General features: G+C 39.1%; 1 protein-coding gene across 3 annotated transcripts in view; it reads right to left on the reverse strand.

The window, feature by feature from the left end:
- Window positions 1-2,348: 2,348 nt before the first annotated feature.
- SGMS2 (sphingomyelin synthase 2) overlaps window positions 2,349-26,288 on the reverse strand; it is a 107,302-nt gene continuing 83,362 nt past the window's right edge. For all 3 annotated transcript variants that reach the window (XM_072622531.1, XM_072622532.1, XM_072622533.1), the window contains 4 exons: window positions 24,132-24,249; window positions 14,997-15,150; window positions 4,588-4,754; window positions 2,349-2,719 (listed from right to left, as the gene is read on the reverse strand). In XM_072622531.1, coding sequence (XP_072478632.1) covers window positions 2,516-2,719; window positions 4,588-4,754; window positions 14,997-15,150; window positions 24,132-24,249 — 643 coding nt within the window. In that variant the 3' untranslated portion in view covers window positions 2,349-2,515. The remainder of the gene's footprint in view (window positions 2,720-4,587; window positions 4,755-14,996; window positions 15,151-24,131; window positions 24,250-26,288) is intronic.

Here is a 26,288-nt window from a genome sequence, read left to right on the forward strand (position 1 = left end):
ATGATATCTGGGGCTAAATTCTAAGGTTTCCTTGCTATGGTTCCTTTGGGCAAAGCACCCGCCAGTTTTCATCTGTTGCTTCCCTAAACTCTGCATATGCTTAATGTTTGAGACAGGCCCTTTCCTCATCTATCAAAGTACAACATTCCCAAAGTGCTTTTGAATGGCAAAATATCCAGGGGTGAGGAGGGCACTGAAAAGGGAATGGGAACTTGTTTTTAACAGTCTTTACAATAGAGTTTTTACTTGACCCAATGGTAAGATCTGTTCAAAGGAGCTATAAAGGCTCTTGTTAGAGAATGTTAACTCTTAAAACTGAAACTGAGTTTGTTTAAGCCTAGTAATTATAAGTCACCCGGAAAAAGTGGGGGATCCAAATTATGATCAGGACCAAGTATCACATAAGAATATGTTTCCATTAGAGGTCCAATGGGAAAAAAGTTGATCCCCCAGTGTCTGGATAGCAGCAAAATATTTACAAGTCTTCTGGGACTGTCTGTTTTTTATTTGGGCAGCAGTGGTTTTTAGTTTTTAGGGAGAGAAAGGATTTCTGAGCAGACTACCACATCCCCTTAACAAATCTGTCAATAAATAAAAATTGTGATGGAAATTTTGTGGAACTAAGACTGGCCACAACTCCATATAGACTACAGAGTTTTGGTCTGTTCACTTCATTTTCAATGTGAGGCCAAACCTTTGTGTCTAAAATCCTACCAAGAATGTTTAGGTTATGATTCTTCTTTAAAGTGAGCTGACTGAAGGACAGTAAGTTCGCTTTGAATTAATCTGCATTTCCCACTATAGAGAGGCAGTAACACTAAGGACATTCAGAGAATTTTAGCACCAAGGATGATGACTGCTGTAGAGTGGGGGAAATTTTGTGCTTTGTTGCGATAAACTGAAATAATTCAAAATTTACATATATCTATAAAGGCTGACTGGTCTTGCTAATGATTAAAATTTGACTGAAGTTTCCAACATCATTATACGGAGGAAACATTTTTCCTTTCCTACTTAGTATTACTTTGCCCCAGTGTTAACAATGAGTATTACTGCAAATTTGGTTATTTCTTTTTGCTGGGTTTTATTGGAAGTCTTTAAAAATAGCCCTCAAGCATTTGAGGAAATAAGTTCAAAGTTCAGTCAAAGATACTCTAATGCTAAAATAATGCTAAGATTGAAAAGAAAAATCCATTCTGTTTTGTATTACCTCATTAAATAAATCTATAAACACTACGTTACATCACTGTGTAGATGTAACAGTCACACACTCGTTCTGACTAGTTCAGCACCATGTAATAACCATTCTCACTGGGTAAGAAGTAAGGAACTACAGTGTCTGCCTATATATATATATATATTCTGGCTAGTGGAGTCTTTTGATAAAAGGCAAGAAGACATCAAAGTTGTAGGCATCTATTTTGGGTTTTCAGAAAGAACGAGGTAAATATTTTAGAGCAAGGATCCTTCATAATTCAATGTGACCAAAGACCTTTCATCATTCCTAGAGTCTATACCTAGTCCACACACAAATAAATTTATGGTCAGGATTTGACCTCAGGCTGGAGCCCGAAGTGGCACCAGCACTGGTACCCACAAATGTTTTCTTAATCCATGGCATCTACCTCTGCTGCATGGGGACAGTTCGAACACCCTAGCGGACAGAACACAGAAGCAAAATTTATGTCCTGTCAGGGATCTCCTATATTGTTTTCTTGATGTCTATTAAATACGCTTTAAAAATGCAGTTATTTACACACTTGTAAAACCGTTGTGATGTCGCCAGACATGTTTGTAGCTGGAGCACATTAGCCTAGCATTATTTTAAAAAATAAAGTCATCGGTTAAAAAAAATGTATAAAGTGGTGGGCATGTCATTCATTGGATCGTAGCAATAATGACCATTCCAGGGTTCTAAGCTATCCCTTTTCCCCACAAGCAGTGAAAACAGCAGCAGTTTGCCCAACATTTTTCATCCCCTGAATGACAGGTATCACCCTCACACAGGCTCCAAAGAGAAGCCTTGAGAATGCTATCACCTATTTCCCAACATTAAGTTACTATTCCCTTTATACTTTAGCTGTAAGTATAACCTGATAATGTGTTTAAAATACCACCAAATTCTGCTGTGCTGGGTGAGAGAAAGGGGAAGATTGGGAATGCACTCTGAGTTCTGTGGGGTAGGGCTTTGGAGGAGGGCAAAGGATGGCGCGGGACCAGGGATGGAAGGGATGTGTTCTTTGGCACCTCTTTTACAACCTCATTGGTCAGTCACAGTCCTGGGTCTCATCATCAATGGGTATAGAGCTGCAGAAGTCTTTTTTTTTCCTAGACAAATAAACACCATGTCACGGGACAATACTTTGTTTATCTTTCAAATCATTTACACAAAATTTGGTCCACTTCACATACCAGTCAATCCTCCTATTAAAAAAAAAACAACTCTACCTTTGGTTATATAGCATGAAACATTTTGGTCTTAGAGCCTATGCCTTTTTCCTGATGATTCTTCCTTTCAAGTGGATTTTTCATTGTCCTCTCCTGTTTTCTGAACCCGTGAATATTTTTTGCAGGAGGATTTGAAGCAGCCAGGTGGCCAGGATAATGGCCAGGAAAAGCAGCAAGGAATTGCGCCTTGTATATTTTTCTCAAAAAAATAAAAGATGGGGAACCACCATGCTCGAGATAAGAAATTAGTCTGTGATGAAATCTTCAAGTTCTGCATGTGGAGAGAAGAAAACATGATGGAGAGATTTAACAGTGAATGAATAACTCAACACAATGGACAAAACTATAATCATCCATCAGGAAAGCCAATCTAATGAATAGAAAAATATATTTTTTAATTTTTTTAAATTTAAATTTAATATTTAATTTAAAAAATTAAACTTAAAAAAGCTGAAAATGGGAAAAATAAAATCTTAGAAAATAATCTTATAAAATCAATATTTACTTTCCAGAAATAGCTGTATTCATTAGTATCACATCTGAATTTCACTATAATAAAGAACTTTTAGTTCTCAGAGAAGTAACTTTTAATTTAGAATTTAAGCCCCTCAGAATATAAATTCCATAAGAATAAAATACTGTTGAATTCTTTGGTTTTGAATCCCCAGGACCAAGTATAGTCTCAGCAAACAGTAGGCATTTAATAAATGCACACTGATTGATTTCCATTTCCCACTCTTCTCTCTTATTCTTGTGTCTATGTTTCTTTTGTGGTGACCAGACCTGGGAGCTGTCAGTTAGAATGCCTTCTTCCAGAGGATGACAGCACATTTTTTTCTGCAATTTCTAGTCATATTAGAGGGGCTGCCGTAGGCACTGAGGGGAAGTGATTTGGTACCCTAAGACACATAGGCAGGAATGTGATAGGGAAGGGATCAGAGCCCAGGTATTCCTGAGGCCAGCCATCACTGGATGATGACACACTGATTCCACTATCTTTTGTATCATATGTGGCTAGTACAGTCCCTTACATATGACGGGTGCTTCATAAATGTTTGTTGGTTTGGATTGATCTGCTAATTCCCACTTCCACGTCTTGTTTTCTCAGCTCAGCACTTCTATTCAAACATTCCCCCTTCACCTAATTCCAGCTATCATAATCTGACCCAAATATCAAAGCTTAGCTTAATGCTACATTAGCCCAGGCAGCACCAGCCTTGTAGTAACATTTCCCTAAGGTGACTCAGTGGGTAGAATGCCAGGCTTGGATTCAGGAAAAACTGAGCTCAAATCTGGCCTCAGATACTTCCTAGCAGGTTAATATGCAAGCTGATAAACTGGTTTAATAAATCTGAAATTAAAATATATTTTCATTCTAAATTGCTATTACATTGAACATGGTTCCTAATACACAAGCTTTGTTTCTTTGGCCCCTCATTCTCTGAAAAAAATTATATGGAAGCAAATAAATTCATAGGTTCAGTAGAGACAGCCACAATGTAAAGAAAACCTATTAAAGTGAATACTTATGGGAAGAAACAAGGAAACACATTTATTGAGTGCCTACTATGTGCCAGGCAATATGCTAAGCACTTTACACAGATTACTTCATGTGATCCTCACAGCCCTGGGAAGTAAGTGCTATTATCACCCTCATTTTACAGATGAGGAAAACTGAGACAGAGACAAATTAATTATGTTGCCCAGCTAAGGAATATTTGAGGCAAGATTCAACTTGGACCTTCCTGACTCCAGGCCCAGCACTCTACCCACTGTACCACCTAGCTGCCCCAAGTTTAGGGAGACTCATCACAAGAAGTTAGGTTACCATGATGAAGATTTTCTAAGGATTTCAATCTGCAGTTGTGGAAGGTGTACTACCCACACTGATGAAATAATAGATCCTAGAAGTACTGAAGTCAGTCGTATTTGTAAGTTCTTTATTATGCCTTATTTTGAGAAGGGGTGATGGACACAGAGGTTAAGTGGCTGCATCACAACCATAAGGTGTGTCAGTGACAAAGCCACATTCTCTAAGGCTGTGCTTATTTAAACTCACATGGAATTAGGGGATTATTTCATTTTTCACATCAACTTGCATTTTTTCTCCTCCTACATCAAAGTATTTATAGCTCTCACCTTTTCATTAGCCATGGAGTGGTACCACCAGAAGAGTCTCGTTGTGATATAATAAGCAATTATCACGTCAACAGTATAGTGTTCATGGGCTACAAGAATACAGATGATCCCAGCAGCGCTCAGCAGCCAGCATATTAAATGATACCACCAGAAGTGACGGGGTGAGTCTGAGGAGAAGAAAAACACATTACTCTTCCTTCCAGAGATAAGCCACTTATGAGCTGCTGAAAATATCCAAAATTACCATAGTGTCCCAAGGCATGACTTTAACCTGGGCCCAGGAGACCAGCAGACTCCAGCTGCCCAGGGTCCTCTCTCTGACACTACCTTGGTGAGCTTTAGCCCCTGGAAAAGGAAAGTATAAGGCCATATCTGGGCTTCTTCAGTTTTGCTGCATTAAAAACTCCATCCTTGGTCAGTCTGATGAAGCCTATTGTCCCCTTCTCAGAAACGTTTTTAAACGTACAAAATAAAAGGAAAAGGATTAGAGCCGATGGAGCCAAGATGGAGCCAAAACAGTGGAGTACAGGGACCCAGGGACTCACCTGAGCTCTCCTCCAAGCCCCTCCAAATACCTTGAAGTAATGACTCTAAACAAAAAGACAGAGTGAAACAATGTTCTAGCCCAACATAACTTAGAAGACTGGCAGGAAAGGTCTGTTGCACCAGGATGAGAGAAGAGCGTAGTCTAACTCGGGCCATGTCAGCACAGACTGGGCCTGAGCAAACTAGAAGCAGGAGTCAGAGTGACTGAATCAGTAGCAGCAGTGGCAGTTTCCAGACCTCTCAGCCCATAGATGGTAAGGGAATTGGACAACAGGTCAAAAGGAAATTTACAGGGGTCCCTTTGTTGGCACCACGGGCAGGACTCTTGCATTGTCTATACTTGGATCTGGGCCACAGTCCTGGGTCTTAGTCCTAGAGCTTGTAGCCTGCAGGGGAGCAGATACCTTGGTCACAGTTTCAGGGCTGAAAAGAGTTGCTCACAAACCAGTGTACGGTACAGGAGAGGAGTGAACACACCTCTCCCTAGATCATACCACCTTGGAAAAGCTAAAAACTTACAGGTCCCCAGAATTACCTCTGAAAACATCTGAAGCTTGGGACACTTCCCCTTCCACTTGGGAAGCAGAGCTCCACTTTAGCATAAAGTTAAAAGTCAAGAAATAGGCTGGAAAATCAGCAAGCAGAAAAAAAGCCATTGACTATAGAAAGTTACTATGATGAAAAGGAATATCAAAATACACACTCTCAGAAGAAAACAACAAAGTCAAACATCCTGCATCTCAAGACTCAAAGAAAAATATGAATTGGTCTCAGGCCATGGAAGAGCTCAAAAAAGATTTTTAAAATCAAGTAAGAGAGGTAGAGGAAAAATTGGGAGAAGTGAACATGATGCAAGAAAATCATGAAAAATGAGGCAACTGCTTGGTAAAAGAGGTACAAAAAATACATAGCACCTTAAAAAATAGACTAGGCTACATGGTAAAAGCAGTACAAAAATCCAATAAAGAGAAGAATGCCTTGAAAAGAAGGATTGGCCAAATGGGAAAAGGAGGTACAAAAACTCACTGAAGAAAATAATTCCTTCAAAGTTAGAATTGGGCAAGTGGAAGCTAATGACTTTATGAGACATCAAGAAGCAACCAAACAAAATCAAACAATAAAAAAATAGAAGAAAATGTGAAATATCATTTTGGAAAAACTGACCTGGAAAATAAATCCAGGAGAGATAATTTAAGAATTATTGGACTACCTTAAAGTTGTGATCAAAAAAGAGAGCTCAGACATCATCTTTCAAGAAAAGATCAAGGATGTCTGCAAAATGCCTTCCACATTCAGAGAAAGAACTATGGAATTGGAATGCAGAATGAAACAGACTATTTTCTCTTGTATTATGTTTTGGTTTGGTTTGGTTTCTCTCATGATTTCTCCCATTCATTTTAATTCTTCTATACAACATGACTAACATGAAAATGTGTTTAATAAGAATGTATGTGGGGGCACAGCCAAGATGGTGGAGTAGAAACACACAAATACGCTAGCTCCAAACCCACAGCCCATGAAATATCTGTAGAAAAGAGCTGCCAGTAAATTCGGGAGCAGGATAAGCCACAGAAGCGGAGCGGATATGATTTCTGTTCCAGAGAGCCTGAAAACCTCTTGCAAAAGGTTCTTTGCGCTGTGGACGCGGAGCTTAGCCCAGCCCTGCGTTGACCGCCCAGAGAGGAGCAGATCCAAGTAGGCTTCAGGGACAGAATATCCAGCAGCCGCGCGGGTCCCTCCACCCACAGGTGACAAGGGTCGGTGAGAGGCTCTCTTTGGCGGGTCGAGAGGGGAGTAGGGAGCCCCCATGACTCAGGCCCCCTCAGGAGGCACCAACGGAGGTGGGAGCAGACCGGGGCTCCCCAAGCAGGCAGGAGCCCAGATCCATTGTTGAAGGTCTCTGCATAAACCCCCTGAGGGAACTGAGCCCGTGAGGCGGCCCTGCCCCCACCTGGGCAGCTGAACTTGATCTCACACTGAATAGCAGCCCTGCCCCCGCCCAAAGCCCTGAGGCTGGGAAGCAGCATTTGGGTCTCAGACCCCAAGTGCTGGCTGGGAGGATCCGGAGGCGAGGTGGGGGTGAGGAGAATATTCAGAGGTCAAGTCACTGGCTGGGAAAATGCCCAGAAAAGGGAAAAAAACCAAGACTATAGAGGGTTACTTTCTTGGTGAACAGGTTTCTCCTCCCCTCCTTTCTGATGAGGAAGAACGGTGCTCACCATCACGGAAAGACACGGAAGTCGGGGCTTCTGCATCCCAGCCCACTCAATGGGCTCAGACCATGGAAAAGCTCAAAAAGGGCTCAGAAAAATTTGAAAATTATGTTAGAGGACTGGAGGAAAAACTGGGAAGAGCAATGAAAGACCTGCAAGCAAAGTATGAACAGCAGATCAGCACCCTGCTAAAGGAGACCCAAAAAAATGCTGAAGAAAATAACACCCTGAAAAATAGGCTAACTCAATTGGCAAAGGAGGTTCAAGAAGCCAATGAGGAGAAGAATGCTTTCAAAAGAAGAATTAGCCAAATGGAAAAGGAGATTCAAAAGCTCACTGAAGAAAATAGTTCTTTCAAAATTAGAATGGAACAGATGGAGGCTAATGACTTTATGAGAAATCAAGAAATCACAAAACAAAACCAAAAGAATGAAAAAATGGAAGAGAATGTGAAATATCTCATTGGAAAAACAACAGACCTGGAAAATAGATCCAGGAGAGACAATTTAAAAATCATGGGACTACCTGAAAGCCATGATCAAAAAAAGAGCCTGGAAATCATCTTTCATGAAATTATCAAGGAAAACTGCCCTAATATTTTAGAACCAGAGGGCAAAATAAATATTGAAAGAATCCACTGATCACCACCTGAAAAAGATCCAAAAAGAAAAACTCCTAGGAATATTGTGGCCAAATTCCAGAGTTCCCAGGTCAAGGAGAAAATATTGCAAGCAGCTAGAAAGAAACAATTCAAGTATTGTGGAAATACAATCAGGATAACACAAAATCTAGCAGCTTCTACATTAAGGGATCGAAGGGCGTGGAATAGGATATTCCAGAAGTCAAAGGAACTAGGACTAAAACCAAGAATCACCTACCCAGCAAAACTGAGTATAATACTTCAGGGGAAAAATTGGTCTTTCAATGAAATAGAGGACTTTCAAGCATTCTTGATGAAAAGACCAGAGCTGAAAAGAAAATTTGACTTTCAAACACAAGAATGAAGAGAAGTATGAAAAGGTAAACAGCAAAGAGAAGTCATAAGGAACTTACTAAAGTTGAACTGCTTACATTCCTACGTGGAAAGACAATATTAGTAACTCTTGAAACTATTCAGTATCTGGGTACTGGGTGGGATTACACACACACACATGCACATGCACACACACATAGAGACAGAGTGCACAGAGTGAATTGAAGAGGATGGGATCATATCTTAAAAAAAAAAATGAAATCAAGCAGTGAGAGAGAAATATATGGGAGGAGAAAGGGAGAAATGGAATGGGGCAAATTATCTCTCATAAAAGAGGCAGGCAAAAAACTTTTTTAGTTTGGGGAAAAAGAGGGGAGGTGAGAGAAAAACATGAAGTTTACTCTCATCACATTCGACTCAAGGAAGGAATAAAATGCACAGTCATTTTGGTATGAAAACCTATCTTACAATACAGGAAAGTGGGGGATAAGGGGATAAACAGGGTGCGGGAGACGATGGAAGGGAGGGCACGGGGAGGAGGGTGCAATTTGAGGTCGATGCTCACGGGGAGGGACAGGATCAAAAGAGAGAATAGAAGTAATTGGGGGCAGGATAGGATGGAGGGAAATATAGTTAGTCTTATACAACACAACTATTATGGAAGTCATTTGCAAAACTATACAGATGTGGCCTATATTGAATTGCTTGCCTTCCAAAGGGAGGGGCTAGGGAGGGAGGGAGGAAAAGAAGTTGGAACTCAAAGTTTTAGGAACAACTGTTGAGCACTGTTCTTGCCGCTAGGAAATAAGAAATACAGGTAAAGGGGTATAGGAAGTTATTTGGCCCAACAGGACAGAGGAGAGGATAGAGACAAGGGCAGAGAGGAATGATGGAGGAGAGAGCAGATTGGTGATGGGGGCAACTGGAATGCTCGGTGTTTTGGGGTGGGGGGAGGGGACAAGGGGGGGAGAAAATTTGGAACCCAAAATTCTGTGAAAATGAATGTTAAAAGTTAAATTAAAAAAAAAAAAAGAATGTATGTGCAGAACCCATACAAGATTGTATGCCATCTCAGGAAGAGAGAAAGGAGGGAGAGGGAGAAAATTTAAAACTTATCGAAGGGATTGTTGAAAACTGAAAACAAACAAAGTAATTAAATTTTTAAAAAGAAAAAAAAAGATATTATAAAGGAAAACTGTCCAGCTATTTTAGAACCAGAGAGTAAAATAGAAATTGTAAGAACCCACCAATCACCTCCTGAAAGATATCCTACAATGAAAATCCCAGGAATAATATAGCCAATTTCCAGACCTCTCAGATCAAGGAGAAAATAATTGCAAGCAGCCAGAAACATTGGAGCCACAGTCAGGATAATACAAGATTTAGTAGCTTCTACATTAAAGGATCAGAGGGCTTGGAACACGAAATTCTGGAGGACAAAAGACTTAGGATTACAACCAAGAATCACCTACCCAGCAAAACTGAGTATAATCCCTCAGGGGAAAAAAATGATATTCAATGAAATAGGGGACTTTCAAGCATTACTGACCAAAGCTAAGTAGAAAAGTTGACTTTCGAATACAAGATGCAAAAGAAGCAGAAAAAGGTAAACAGGAAAGAGAAATCATAAGGTTAAACTGTTTATATTCCTATATGGGAAAATTATATTAACTCCCAAAAAGTTCTCATTATTAGAGCAGTTAGATGGAGTATACATAGAAAGAAGAGGTATGAGGTGAATGTGATATTATGATTATCTTCAGAAAATAATTTGTCCTATATGACTAAGTACACAGAAATTTTACATATAATTTTCCCTCAATCATCTTTCCATGCTAGCAAATATGTAGACTTCACAGGCCATGCTACCTCCTGCAAAACTTGGCAGTATTCTTGCTCTCCAGTCACTGAGTAACTTCTCATCCTGACCACAAGATGGTGCTAGACTAGCACACGTCAGCTATAAGAAACTAGAGGGATAAGCATGGAAATCAAGAATGCCCTTGTCCCAGTCCCACATAGTCCTGTTACAGAGTGAACCAAAGGGGCAGAATTCATCTTGAACTCCCAATTCAGGTACTAAATTGTTCCTTTCAAATTATCATTTAAATTGAAATGTCAACTGGCTATCCACATTACTGTTTGTCAAGGGTAGCACACATTATTCCCATTTAAAAAAAATTTTTTTTAAATGGATATTCAAAGAGGTTAGCAGTCTTTATTCAAGGTCATACAGCTCATAAGTGCTGGGGCTGTGACATGAACCCAGTCCCCATATTTTCTGACCCCAAGTTCAGGGCTTTTGCCCTGTCTTGATGTCTTTTTACTGCTGACCTTAAAAAAAAAATCCAAAAAGAGGCAGGCCATATCTACTTGCAAATGGAAGACTTACAGATTTTTGACTTACTGACAATCCACAATTTCTTTGTTAAAAGGAGGGTCAAGGTCAAGTTGGAGAGGAAGGAATCCTAGATGGTTAATTTTTGTAGTCTGGAGAACGGAGAATGTAGGACTAGTCAGGCACAACGTTTAATGATTTCTAATAGGAAGCTATTACATAGGATCTGAGAACAGATCCCTAAAATAGGTTTCTTAATGTAATTTATTGATTTTTGCCCTTTTTATTTCCAAGTGTGTTTTGATTTCCTAGCCATTACATTTCCACGAATAGAAAATCCCCATGTTCCTGAACAGAACGCTGAGGACTGGAAGATGGTTGATTTGCACAAGGCCATAGTCCTAGCAAAATTTGGATTTACATTCTAATTTTCCTTGGAGAGTAGTGGATCATTATAGGCTATGGAATCTATGTGGGATCTGTACATTGGCCAAATTAGTGTTCTGATGCTGTGAAATGTTTTGCCTTTACCTGTGTATTTAATTTATTTATGAATCTGAGTCTTTGCAATATGGTGTAATGGACATTGGCCTGAGCCAAGAGACCTAGATTCTAATCTTGGCACCACCATCACTATCACTACTAGTTTACATTTAAACAATGCTTTAAGGTTTACAAAGTGCTTTACAAACATTACTTTAATTTGAGGTCGGTGCTATTATTTCCCTCATTTTATAAATGAGAAAACTGAGGCAGACAGAGATTAAGTGACTTGCTCAGGGACACACATCTAGTAAGTGTCTGAGGCTGGAATTGAACTCAGGTCTTAGAAGGAAATGGCAAACCACTCCAGTATCTTTGCCAAGAAAACTCCAAATGGAGTTACAAAGAGTTGGACAAGACTGAAACAACTTAACAACGTTGCCTGACTCCAGGCTCTGTGCCACCTAGCTGTCTACTAGCTATGTGACCTTGGGAAGACTGGTCAACCTTTCAGGTTCCTCATCTGTAAATCAAGAGAATTAGAATGAATGATCTATAAAGAGCTCTCAGCAGGCCTGCCCCTTAATCAGTTTTTTCATCTATAAAATGGGGATGAAAAAATACTTGCATACTGACTTTATACTACTAGGCTGTTGTGAGCATCCAACAGCACTATATATATCAAAACTTGGGATAAGCACGACTGTTACTAAAATGTCTGTCACCTTACAATAATAATGGTTATGCTGATGTAAGGCTTTATGGATACAAAGAAGGTACCTACTTAGTTACCAAGCAGGCCTGCTCTCATAATGATAACTAAACAAGTAAAATCGAGAAGTACCAGGAAGCAAGCTTGGACCGAGGCCACAGAAATGAACGGAAGAAAAAACAGACATCAATGAAACCTCCTCCTCTTGCTAGAAGCATGCCTTTGAAAGGCCCCAGATTCACTGGTAACTCACAGCAGCAATGCATTCTCCATCGGGCCCAACTTGGAAGGTAACATTTGCACAGTGTTTGGGTCTAACTGTTAAGCTGACCTTTTCATGTAGAGGATGCTAATTACAAAGTTAGAGACTTCCTACAAAATACAGAGCAGATGCTTAAGTAATGCTTATTACCAAGAGGGAGGGCAAAAACATACAAACCCTAATTTTGTCCTATGTGAACACCTACAAATTATGCTACAACCTCAAAGCAAAGTTTTGATTTAGAACTTGAAACTGGTGTTTGCGGTGTGGACACACATGCACACACACACACACACACACACACACACACACACACACATCCCCATCTCCCATGGCCTATATTTAAATGCTAAATGTAAAACCAACCACACTAGTTGGTAGACTATTTTGATAGAGCAGGAACCCCAGCAACTTTGCTGCCTTCTTGACCCACTGGAGAGCTCTCAAATCCACTCATAATATGGTATCCTGGGAGACTCGTCCATACTGTCCATAAATCTTCCATAAAGTACTCTCTCAACTCTTAAAGGCCTTTTAAACAGGACTAAGATAAACATTGTGCCCTCTATGTTTCTCAATTCCCTTTCTATTAGACTGTAGGTCTAATCCAAATTCTGTCGTGAGAGAAAAACTTTACTTAGTTGTGGAAATGGGGAGAAAACCTTATGGTATTGTTTGAACCTAGCCCTCTACCTGGACCACCTCTACCTGCTGCATAGAGACCCTTAATTCAAGACCTAGGTTAACCTGACCAGAATACCAGTCAGCCTCAAAGATCGATGCAAAGACTTTGGTTACAATTGTACACGTCAAGCAACCCCATGCCTTATTTGAAACTGGCCCCATATTAGTCAGTGGGTTATTGTTTCCATGTTCCTCAAATGGTTTAGAGACACTTGAGGGGAGTGGTACACTCCTTTCTCTGAATTCAGGAAATTGTATCTGTTCACCTCTACCCTTCCAACTTGGAAATTTCCTAACTTTTCACATATATATATATGTATTTTTAAAATAATCATCACATTTGCAAAGCATTTTATAGTTACAAAGTGGTTGGCATAAACTATTCTTATTTTTTCTACAGCCTCTGGATTGGCCAGGTGGGCTTGCTGTATGGGAGAGCTCTCTGCTTGAGGGCATGCTTGACAATGTGCAACAAGAGGTCTGAGCCAAGCTTTAAATAGATATTATTGGCTTGGGGTATTTGGGGATTAACAACACTAAAAACTGAAGGCTCGTTTTGACTAGCTTTTAAAGGGAGCTAAAAACAGAGGAAGGGCATATCAAGCATCATTATTTCAGAAGGCATTTTGGAGATAATAGAAAATGGAGCAAAGAACTTAGAAATGTAGGAATCCAATGAAAATGAAAAGAGGCAGCATGGTGTATAGGTAGCCTCTGAATCAGGATGACCTGAGTTCAAGTTCTGCCTTTGACATACAGTGGCAGAATGTTTCCAAACAAGTCGTTTCAATTCCTCGGAGTAGAGACTGTTCCATTTTTTTTAAGCTCTAGGACCTAGCATAGAGCCTGGCACATATATGTGTGAGTACATGTATGTATGTATGCATGTATGCATGCATGCATATATTACTTATATAATATGCATATATTATATATCATATGTGTATACATACACTCATATACATACACACATGCACATATTTATCAATTTTATCCTATGGATTATCATTTTATCTATACTTTATTATATACACACATATATACACATACATATTTATATATACATATATTTGTATATATATGTACGTATATATGAGAATTTCTAAAGTCTGATTAAGTACCTATGACGAGATTAATTTTGTAAAGTCGATGTTACAATAAGAAGGGGCCTCAGAGGGGCAGGCATGTCCTCTTCAGAGCATTGCTGGAGTATGTTCAGGTAAGATCTCCAGTGATGTGGAAGGTGGTGCCTTCCCTGCCCTGGACAGCCTGTTCCATCTGTGAACAGTTCTAATTGTTAATAGGCTTTCCCCCCATATAGCCAACATACAACTTAACCCAGCTTCTTCTACTCAATGAGGTCAAGCAGAATAAATCTGATCACTTTTTCACATTAGTAGCAGACAGCACATTTATTCAAGGCACAAAAACGGAGATACCCCAAAGTTAGTGCTACTTGGATTAGATAGAGTCACTTCTCACATTGGAGGATCAAAGGAAGGGATCTCAGAAGCCATTCAATCCAAGACCCTCAGGTTATCAATAAGGCTACCAATAAGGCAAACAAGGCTCTCATAAGCTCACAACAGTAGCACATAGTAGGGCTGGGTTTTGATACCAGGTCTTTCAACTCCAAATCCAGTGTTTCTTCCATTGGTCTACCCTGCCTAAAATGGTATAGAATCCTTCTACAGAAGAAAAGCTCTGTCTGTATTTTAAATGCTCAAGTAGGCATCTTCTATGAGGAAATCGGGTGAACCAGAGACAGAGGAAGAATATAATATACGAAGACAAATATAAATTTTAGAACCAAACCAAATAACTTTTCAATTATCTGATTTGATGAGCAGGTAATATGATCCAAATAATCTCAAAGGTCACTGCTGTTTGGCTTGGAATGTACTATGATTTTCTCTTTGCCATTACTTGACTTCCTAGTGATGTTCTGCTTAGGCCAACACTAAAATGAGTTGATTTTCTTTGAACAAACAGAAGTAGGAGAAAGTGAGTGACAGAAGGCAGCCAGTCCAAGATTTAAATTGGCTTTTTTTAAAAGTAATCCACAGGTACACAACCAATTTGTGTACTTTCAGAGCTGTACAACTGAAGGGGCTACACACAAATCAGTTTGAGGTCTTGGTGATCTTTTCTCCTGTGGAAATCAATAAGGGGGAGGGAACCAAATTCAACAGACTTACATTCTTTGATGAACAGGTATGTCAAAGTCAGCACAACAGTGTGACCGCTGAACAAGAAGTCTCCACACAAGATGTGTGACCCAGTTATGGACAACCCACCACCAGAGATCAGTCGCAGGATCCGCTGCACTTTTGCCTGAGAGTCTCCATTAAGCTGGAAAACAGAGCATTAAAGCAGAGATGAACAAGTTCGAAAGATAAAAAACCTCATCAGCCTCCCTGAGTAACATCTGGAAAGAACCAACTTTCAGCACTAGACAAGGGAAACAATGCATGCATCCATCCACAGTAAAGTGAAAATATGAGCGCTGGGGCAAAGTCCTCAGAATATAGGCTTTGTTCATTATTTTGGCAAGTTTTTACTCAAACATTTAAAAATGATTCAGCATTTTACTAAAAATATTCTCGTGACGTTATAACCTTGAAAAGAGCTTTTTAAAGTATTAATAACCAAAGACTTCACTGTAGCTATAAAGTAAAAAATAGACCAAAACTACTTTCCTGCATTTTTGTGGGGGGAAGCGAGGTTTTTAAAAAAATATATAGTTTATAAATAGGACCTCCAACTGGGTAACTTATCATATTATGTAGCATGATGTACAGATAAAATACGTCAGGTACAGATGACTCATATGTATATACAGAGAAAAGAGAGTGTGTATACATATATATGTATATGTGTATGTATGTATGTATGTAAAACAAGGTACAGAGAAAATGTATTAGGTGCAGACAACCCACAGGATGATATGTATATGTATGTGTATATGAATATATGTATTTTCACACATATTATAATGTACAGATAAAGTATATTAGGTATAGATAACCCACAGGATTAACTGTTACTTCACCATCCCTGTTTGTAAACTTCTTGAAAGAAGAAATTAATATGTTTGTATATATCCTGTGGATTGTCTGTATCTAATACATTTTAGGTGTTTTTATATATTTGCATATATTCATAATATATATGCACATTATATATACACATTTTAATATTTATTACATTATGTGTTCGTCCTCATTGCCAAAGAAGACCATGCCATCAGAGAAATGATGGTGAGGGGGGGCTGTGCACGTCACCAGCCTCACTTCTCCTCCGGAGCCATCTGAATCCAGTGACCAGATATTCATCAGGATGACTGGAGATGACCCAGGATGAGGCAATTGGGGTTAAGTGACTTGCCCAAGGTCACACAGCTAGTGAGTGTCAAGTGTCTGAGGTGAGATTCGAACTCAGGTCCTCCTGACTCCTGCACTGGTGCTGTACCCACTGCACCACCTCGCTGCTCCATTACATTATGTATATACATATACAATATACACCATATATATGTAATTGTCTGTAGATATACATTTTTATACAAGCTGTATGAAAAATAGAGAAATATGTGTAGGTATGTATGTAGATGTGTACATACACTCTTGTACACACACACTCTTCACACACACATTCATACATGTAATGATGAAATGAGTTTTTGGAGAAAGCCGCTTTGGCCCACAGCCCCAAATTTGCCAATTGCTGGATTAAAAAGTGGGTAGATAAAAAACAGAGGAAAGCTTCCTGGAAGGAAGTACAGACCTTTTCTATTTAAAGAAGGGAAGGGACATGGTTGGTGCGATGGGCATTCAAAAGAAACAATGTTTGGTAAATATGGAACATGGCTTGGATAAAGTCAAGAAATTAAAGTGATAGAAGAAAATCGGTAGGGCTAGTATAATTGTAATGAGTTTTGAAAACAGACCAATCAGAGTTCCTACTTAATTTCTAGATCACCGGAAAGAGTAGGAGCAATGGAATGAGTAGGGCAATGCATGGAAAATTACTTCAGCAGCAAGCAGAAATTTTTTTGAGAGGTAAGGGGACCAGCTAAGAAGGATTTTTAATAGCATCCAGGTTCAAATAAATAAACAGGACCTAAACAAGGGGCTTAAAAATAGAGACAAAAAAGAATGAGTATCTTCAGGATAAATGTATACATATATATATATATTATACCACACAGGATATATATAATATATATATACATATACATATATACACATATGCACACACACACACATACATATACACACACCTTGCAGCTGAAAACTCAGGAAATAAAAAAGACAAAAAGAAGACTTGGGGAAACAATCTGTTATCCAGAGATAAAGTTACTCACTATCAATAAAATGACATTCACATGGCAATGGAAATGATCATTAGCTTAGAAAACAATAATGAACACCATAAATAAACCATATTTCAAAGGGTTTCAAGACATCCAATTAAGTGGCGACCTGGAGAAAATAGGAGAGCTAGGTACTGGATGGAGGGATAAGGAAATAAAGATTATGTTCAAGAACATGGAGAGGAGACCAAAGACATTAAATGACTAAACCAGTATTTGAGAGGATACTATGGGTATGACATATGTATTTTTGCAAAGCTCTTAATGAGTTATCTTCAATTATTCTTGTGCAACAGTATGGATAAAAAGATAACACCATCAGAACTAGCTGGTTAATTGTACTAATTGGCTGGTTGGTTTTAAAGTGTAGTTGTCCATGGTTTGTTGTCAATGGGGCAGCAGGTCTTCAGTTGGTAACATTGAGCATCTGGACTGCTTAACATTTTTATCTATGACTTTGATGAGGGCACAGAGGGCATGCTCATCAAATGGGCAAATGGTACCAAGCTGAGAGGGATCGCTAACATACTGGATGTCAGAGTTGGGATCTAAAAGAACTGAGTAGCTTTATCTCTGGATAACATACTGTTTCCCCAAGTCCAAAGTTGCCTGAAATTCAGTAGGGAAAAGATAGCTTTGAACTTGGGTGCAAGAAAATCAACTTCACAAGTCCAGGATGAAGGGAAAGGAGGCTGCTCTACAAAAGATCAGGATTGAGGGTTGTCCGGGTAGGGTGTGACAGCTAATTTGAGGGTCATGGCTTCACAAACAGGGAAGGGATAATCCCATTGTCTTCTTCCCTTGGCAAGCTTCATCTTGAATATTATGTTCAGCTCTAGTCACCACAGTTTAAGATGGACAATGACAAACTGGAGAATGTCCATCAGAATGGTAAAGGGCTAAAAATCCATGTCATATGAGGACATATTGAAAGAATGTGGAAATTTTAGGACAGAGAAGACACCAGGAGGAAATGCTATCAGGCTACAAGTATTTGAAAGGAAGTCAAATTCTGTTCTGTTTGGTCCTAGAGAAGGGATCCAGGAACTATGTGTAGAAATTACAAAGAAGGGTCAATGTTGGGAAAAAAATATCCTAAGAAATGGAGGTGTCCAAGAGTGGAATCTTTGGAAGTGGTAGGTAGGTTTCCTATTCTTAGAGGTCTAGGTGGCCCACCTGTTGGGTATGTCATACTGGAAATTCCTTTGGTGTAGGAGTTGGACCAGATGGCTGGTAAGGTTCCTTGCAACTCTCAAATTCTGTGACACACTAGATAACAACTGGCTATGACCAAATCAAATAAGATGTAATTTCATAGGAATAAATGTAAAGTTCTACAGATGGGTTAAAAAATCCACTTCACAAAGACTAAAAAAACCAGTTCATATGGCAGTTGTGTCCAATTCTTCATGGTCCCATTTGGGATTTCCTTGGCAAAAATACTGGGGTGCTTTGCCATTTCCTCTCCAGATCATTTTACATATGAGGAAACTGGGGCAAATAGGGTTAAATGACCTGCCCAGGGTTTGACTAAGTGTCTGAGACCAGATTTGAACTTACATAGATGAATCTGCCTAACTTCAGGTCCAGCACTCTATCTACTCTGCCACATGAGATAAAGACAGGCTAAATGGTGGGGAATCTCAGAGGGAAGGTACTTAAAGGAAAGGTATACAAAATGGAGGGGAAGGAGAAGGGCAAGAAATTGGAGACCAGAGGACACCAAATAAATCAAATATTTCTGCCTAGGGCAAATTGTAATTAGGCAAACCAGAAGAGCAGGCCTCTTACAGAAACACAAAGGAAAAAAAACCTGTGCTGTGATTAGGAGGATCCTGCCCCTTCCCTGAACGAATTCATATCCAAGTGGTACTCAAAAGATAATCCTAGAAGAGACATCGAACCTACTTGAAGCAAAGCCACAGAAACCACATATAAATAAACTCGATGAATCAAACGCGTTTTTTTTTTTTCTAATAGAAAGGAGAAGGGTAGCAAAATTAAGAAGTCAACAGTCAAACTCATTTGGGAAGTCCCTTCCCCCAAACTCTTGTTATAAATAGTCACCAACACAGAGATCAAAAGGAGGTAGGTACACATGCTCTGTCTGCACACAGTGTTCCCAATTAAAGAGGGACATGTTATAGTTATTTCCAAAACAATAGTTGTTTTAAGTCCTCTTAAATTTATTTTTCTTGACTACGCATATCTGTTACAAAGGTTTTGTTTTTCTTTTTAGGAATGGGAGGATAAAAACTAATCTTTAACTTAAAAACATAATTAATTCAAAAAGGAAAAGTTCCCCGTCCTTTGAACTCCCAGAATCTGATAATGTTTTGAGTTATGTTGGTTGGGATCTAGAATCGAATCATAACATGGTAATGCCATTCAGGAATTAAAATGGACCATGCAGTCCCCTAATGCTCCTTCTTCTCCAGGGCAGTGTTGTCTCTTGGTGCCTAACCAGAACTCTGTGCTCCAACATTATCAATTCTATCTATTAAGGCTAATTAAATGATTTGAAGCATGGGTCTCATCCTAGTAGCTGGTGCCACATATGAATTCAAGAATGTTAAAAAAAACCAGGATGTACAAGGGAGTGTCTGGAATACTCTGTAATCAAAATTTGGTATCTGTGAGGAGAAAGGGGGGAACAGAAGGGATGTATAGGTGTATAGTTTAGGCCTACAATTTCATAGATTAGAAAACTGTGAAAAAGCACCTTCTACTAATGAAGGTTGGCAGCTTCTCTACAATTTAATTTTATCAGTGGTTTCCTGGCTACACTGAAAGGTGACATCATCTGCCAAAGTCAAATAATGAAGATGTATAAGAAGAAAGATGTGATCTCAGGTTTTCCTGACCCTGAGTTCAGCTCTCTAGCCATTACCACAGGCTGCCTCTCTGTATCTGGATGTTTGCTTCTCCAAACATTTTTTCAGTTCTCACTTATGTCAGATAACAGAATATTGGCTATAGAGTGAAAGGACCTGAGCTCAGATACTACCTCTGATGCTTACTACCTGTGTAACCTTAAATAAGTCACTACGTCCTGCTGGCTCTCAGTTTCCCCCTCTAGAAAAGGAGTGGTAGTAGAAATAAATTATCTCCAAGGCTTCTTTCCAGCTCTGGACTTCTGATCCTAAATTTTGTTAGCCGTTAAAGTTAACAGTACTTGCTAAATGGCCACACAGATATTTATTAATAATTATTTAACATACAATTTAAATATTGTCACCACTGTTTATTTTATTATGTAACATTATCATAATTGACATTAGTCATGCTAATATCAATGATGTTAGCATTACCATTATTAATAATGATAAGATGAGAACAAGACCCAACCATAGTAGGAACCTGCTTAAATATATCTCTGGCAGGTTGAAAGTCATAGCAGCTGAATGTGCCTGGCACAATATTAAAAAACAGACTTGAGAGTAGGCCATTTTATAACCCCAGTGCAAAACCACATAATTAATTAGTCTCTGCTTTACCTGGATGGCCCGAGAGATAAGGAGGGCAACTCTGGCTAGGATTCTGGGCTTTGCTTCTTCTATTATCAATGAAGCCAAGAGCAAAGCATTTAATTCTTTTATCTCTTGCTCTAGAAAGAGGAAGACTTTCAAGAAAATACAAAGTAGGTAGTTGGTAAATGTCTGGTTACAAAGGAATGTGTATGTGTATGTGTATGTGTGTGTGTGTGTGTGTGTGTGTGTGTGTGTGCGTATGCGCGCGCGTGTGTTATATATCTGTAGTGACCAGCACAGTGCTTCTATCACAAAGGAACTCCTTAGGGGCAAGAACTGCCTTTTGCCTTTTCATCCCCAGCACTTAACAGGGGCCTGGCACCCAGTAGGCACTTAGTAAATGCTTGTTGAAGAACCAGGAGAATATTTTACACAGTTAATAGCAACATCATACAAAGACCGACTTCATTAGACTTAGCTCTTCTCAGCAATGCAGCGATCCAAGACAATTCAAAAGACTCATGATGGAAAATGCTCTCCACCTCCAGAGAAAGAACTGTGGAGTCTGAATGCAGACTGGAGCAGACTATTTTCTTTTTTTTTTCCTTCTCAGTGGTTTTTCCCATTTTTGTCCTGATTTTTCTTTTACAACATGACTAATGTGGAAATACGTTTAATATGATGGTACGTGAATAATCTAAAGCTGATTGCATGCCATCTTAGGGAGGGGTGAGGGGGGAAAATTACATAAAAGTCAAGGTTGAAAACCAAAAATTTTTTTAAAAATACAGAAAAAAAGAACAAAGCAAAAATGCTTGCTGACTGATTGGTATGGAATTTCTTTGGTTTCTATCTGATTAGCATCAGTTATATGCTCTCTTATCTTGCTGACTCATTTCCTCCAACATAATAGTTTTGTCACCAAATAACAAAGGTCTCTGCCCTCACAGAACTTACAACATTAGACGTCTTGCACATAGAAGTCATTCTATAAATGTCTGTAGATGATTTAACTGAGAGCTACTTCTGGTAACATCCAGACTCTTCTAGGTTGAAAACCATTCACCTGGAAGGTATGCTATAGTGGGAGTACACACTTAAATAGCACTTTACATGTTACCACCTTCAGTCTTCACAAGAAAGTGCTATTATTATCCTCATTTTACAGATGAAGAAACTGATGCTGAGACGGGTGAAACAACTTGTCCAGGGTCACTCAGTGAGTAAGTATCTGACTCCAAGCCCAGCCCTCTATCCACTGCACCACCGAACTGCCTACTATATTTCTTTTCAGTAGTAGGTTAGACAAGATGGTCACTGCGATATCTTACAACTCTCCAATTCTGTGATAAATCTCTTAAATGAGTTAACAGTTCACCAGGGAACCAGTCAGTGCCATATCAAAAAATGGTTACGGAAAGTAGACAATGTTGACACCCATTACACTTGGGACCAGAAAAACTTAAAGAACATCTGAGTCTTAGAGGCCAGTTCTATTGGGCGATCTTTCAGACATGCTTCTCTTTTCAGAAAGACTTTGTAGCTGGTAGTTACAAGATGTATAGGTAACGTGTTGATTTATAGATGTGTGTCCTACTAACCATAAGTATCCTGACAACAGTATATCAAGGTGGCAAGATAAATGATGGGACTTTCCTCTTTATGAGGACACTTTGGAAGATTAACATCTGGAAGAGCACATGTAAACATGGAAAGAAAGAACAGTAGCTCTTACCATGGGGTGCAATCTTTAATTTTAGGCATCTCTCAATTCAAGGAATAGCATTTTATTTTAATAGTATTTTATTTTTTCCAATTACTCACACATAGAGATAATTTTTAGTAATTCATTTTTTTAAATGTTAATTTCCAAATTTTTCCTCCCTCCCCCTCTTAAGATGATATGCAATCCAATATAGATTATATATGTGCAAGCATATAAAATCAAAGAATATTTTATTAAACCCCTACTGGTACAAAGAAGGTTCTGGGAACACAAAGAAAGAGACCTTCACAAAGTTACATTTAGCTGTTGAGGGTGGTAAAGGAAGAGGAGAATACCGCATACAGATAATTCAAGAAAGAGAGAGCACCCACCTAGCAAGCAGAGAGTAGCAGGAAAGACTTTATGGAAAACGAGGCACCTGAGTTAAGCTTCGAAAAAATAAGGACTTTGAGAGACAAAGATGAGGATGGAGTCTGTTCCAGACTTTAGAGACGGCTTGTGCCAATGCATGGGGGCAGCAGCTGGACGCTTAAATTTGAGGAAAAACAACTTCAAGTAAGTTGTTGTGTTCGCCCTTCGTTTTTGAAGAGGACCATGACATCGGAGAAATGATGACATGACTTGCACTTGACTGCTTTGAGTGAGGGAGGACTGTGCAAGGTCACCAGCCTCACTTCTCCTCCAGAGCTATCTGGATCCAGTAACCAATGGGAAACCTTGGCCTTTTAGTCAGTCTCACTTAAAGTGAGGTAATGCCCATTGAGTGAATAGGTTTCTTTAAAAAGGAGTCAGGTGGGTGGCCCCTCTTAACAGAAAAGAAAAAATAGAGAAATCCCTCTTGGAGGGGCAGGAGTCTCAGGGTTGTTGTTGGGGAGGAAATGGGAGGGGAGGGGAAGGAAGGGAGAAGGGGAAAGGAAAAGTAAGAGAAAGGAAAGGAAAATGAAATATGGCTGAAAAGAAACCAGATTGTGCAGGGATTTAAATGCTGAGGTGCATCTATGCTTTCTTTTTTCTTCAACCTATAAATACCCAACTGATCCCCCAAACCTCCTCATTTACTAGAACACACCCCTTCATTTAGTGGTCTCCAATTAGAAAACATACACAGTGCACTCATTTGACCATGTTTCTCTCTCTTTCTCTTTTTTAAAGCTCTGATGTCCTTTCATTCCTTAAATTAGTCCCAGCCAATGTTAAAATTCAATATGTACATTGTTTTAATTATAGATACTTTGGGCTTTGATGGTTCTGAAAGATTATAGCTTCTCTAAACCACACCTATATTTGGTCTGAAAGACTGGTGGCTTCTTTAGAACAATCTATTTTCCCCCTCCACCTCAAACATCTGCTTAGGGTTCAGTAAGATTTGATGTGAGGCTTTACCTGCCTGTCAAAAAAACCGATGGGTTTGGTTTCTATTTTACAAACTATGAGGTCTCAGACAATTCACAGTTCTCTGAAGACCTGGCTGACTATAAATATTTGCAGTCACACCTAAGACATCGTTCATATCCATTGCCACACAAAATTAGGGAGGTAAAAATAGGGAGAAGGAAAGCAAATAGACAGAGGGCTGTTCAGTTAGCATCAAAAGAGGTATACTCCCTGCATAAAAATACACATTTTAGAAAAGCATTCCCAGCAACATAAAAATAAACTAAAAAGCATACATTTAGGCTCCACACATTTAATACAACTAAGAGCTACCAAGAAAAATTGACCAAGGATTATGGTAAAATGGAGATAGTCTGGAGTTACTTACCTTGGGTGCACATTGGAAGTGCATTCCAGGCACAGGTAGGGTAGTAACATACATGGTAATACAGCGATACAGGTATAAAGTTCCCATTATAAAAAAGAATCTGCGTCCCACTATTGACCTAAGAATGAGGAGGAGAGAAGGGGGAGAAAGCTAATTAACCACCGTCAGTTGGTTTTTTCATTCATAACACTACTTCAAACAATATTTAACAGAATGAGGGATAATTGAACTCAGGGCTTGGACAAATGGACCAAATTTTAAGAGGAAAAAAGTTGTAGTTACAAAATAATCCTAAAAGGTAGGATTTGAACCCAGGTCTTAGGATTCCAGTATTTTTTTCAGGTACACTACATAGCAAGCTGATTGACCTCTTCCCTGAATCATGGTAGGTAAGGAAGCTCTCACTAGCGTCAGCTCACTTCCAGCAATCAAGTCTTCTCCTGGGAAACCAAAATGACACAAAGGAATTGACTAATGAACGAAGGTGATATTAAATAAGTGGCCATGTAGGAAAATATGACATCTAATTTAAATCAGATCATAGACAAGGATAATTAGGGGGTGGGGAGGGCACACAAAAACCATTTCCATTATACATTCTTTTCCTCTCAATATTACATTTTAAGGGAGCTCAGTTTTGAAGACACTTGAAATGTTCCTGGCCAGTCGAGTCTATCAATCTGAAGTGAGGAAGGGTAAATATTTTGTTCCTGGTGTTTTACTTAGAATTTCTGTGGTTTCTAAAGTTCTGCAAATTTCACTTCCTAATCAAAAAACATATCCTACCCCAGACTTCTTCTGTCTTATATCTACATTAGAAAACCCTATCCTCACCTCACCATCGCATACTGATATTAGCCTCCATTTTCATGTTTTTAACCTAAGCTTTTATTTTGATTGTCAGCACCAATCCTTATAGTTTTTCTGTGGGGAAAGTCCCAGACTCATTTTGAACTGCTGCCCCAACCCTGAAGAAAAGAGGGAGCTCCTGGTAATCAAAGAAAACCACAGAACTCAGTTCTTTCTAGCCCCTTGAAATTCCTGTTGCTGGGATATAAGGAGGTGCTTTGATAGCTTCAGGGCTCATGGTTCTCCCCAGGAACAAAGTGGAATATAGATGTGACCCCCCTTCCCATCCCAAGTCCCATTATTGGTCATGGAGTGATATAGGACATTTAATTTAAATCAAATTACATAGGTAAGGATAAGGGGGGAGGGAGCACAAAAATAATTTTCACTTCCATTAAATATACTGACCAAGACTGCCATTATGGAGTCTTTGGGCTAAGGGACATTGTAGGTAAACTCTATCACAAATAGATGCTTTCTTGAGCACCTTAATACTCACCATTTTAGGGAAGATAAGGAAACCTAAAATCATGGAGAAAGAAGAAACTGTTCATTTAGTCTAATGATTCTTAACCTAAGGACTGTGAGATTCCTTTTAAAAATATTTTGAAAACTGTCTTTCAATAAAATTGGTTTTCTTTATAAGCCTATGTATTTTATTTCACATGTTTAAAAATTTTATTCTGAGTAGGGGTCCAGACGGTTTCAGCAGAATGCCCTAACAGGCCACAACACACAAAAGGTAAAGAACTTCTGATCAGGTCCAGTTCTTTCATTTCATGGACTGGGATAATGAAGCTTCCTCAGCATAAAAACTGGACAATAAAATATTACACCCTCTTCCAACCGAGGCATTCATTCATTTGATTTTTATTTGCAAGATATTACGTTGGGCACACAGGGAAATACAAGGATATACAATCCCTCCCTCCAAAGCTTACAATTTTGAGCTCTTTTCTATCCAAGACTGGCATTGTCAAGATTGTTACTAAATAAGGGCAAAGAAATTCTGATAAAGCAAGCAAAATGGCAAACTTGGAACCATACTTGGCACATACTAGGCATTTAAATGCTTGATGATTGATGTCATGGCATATTTTAATTATTTTGGAGGGCTAACTTAGCTGTGGGGACCCTTCATAATCATTAGATTGTTTGCTCCTTGAGGACATGGGCTGCTGAGACTTTTTGTATCTCCAGGAACTCAGGATAGTCACTGACACATAGTGGGTGCTTTATAAATGTTATTGACTAACGCACTACATATATAAAAGCACATACCAACTCCTTGTGTCATAGTCCCAATGC

This window comes from Notamacropus eugenii, chromosome 7, assembly GCF_028372415.1.
Source record: "Notamacropus eugenii isolate mMacEug1 chromosome 7, mMacEug1.pri_v2, whole genome shotgun sequence".
Classification (NCBI taxonomy): Eukaryota; Metazoa; Chordata; class Mammalia; order Diprotodontia; family Macropodidae; genus Notamacropus; species Notamacropus eugenii.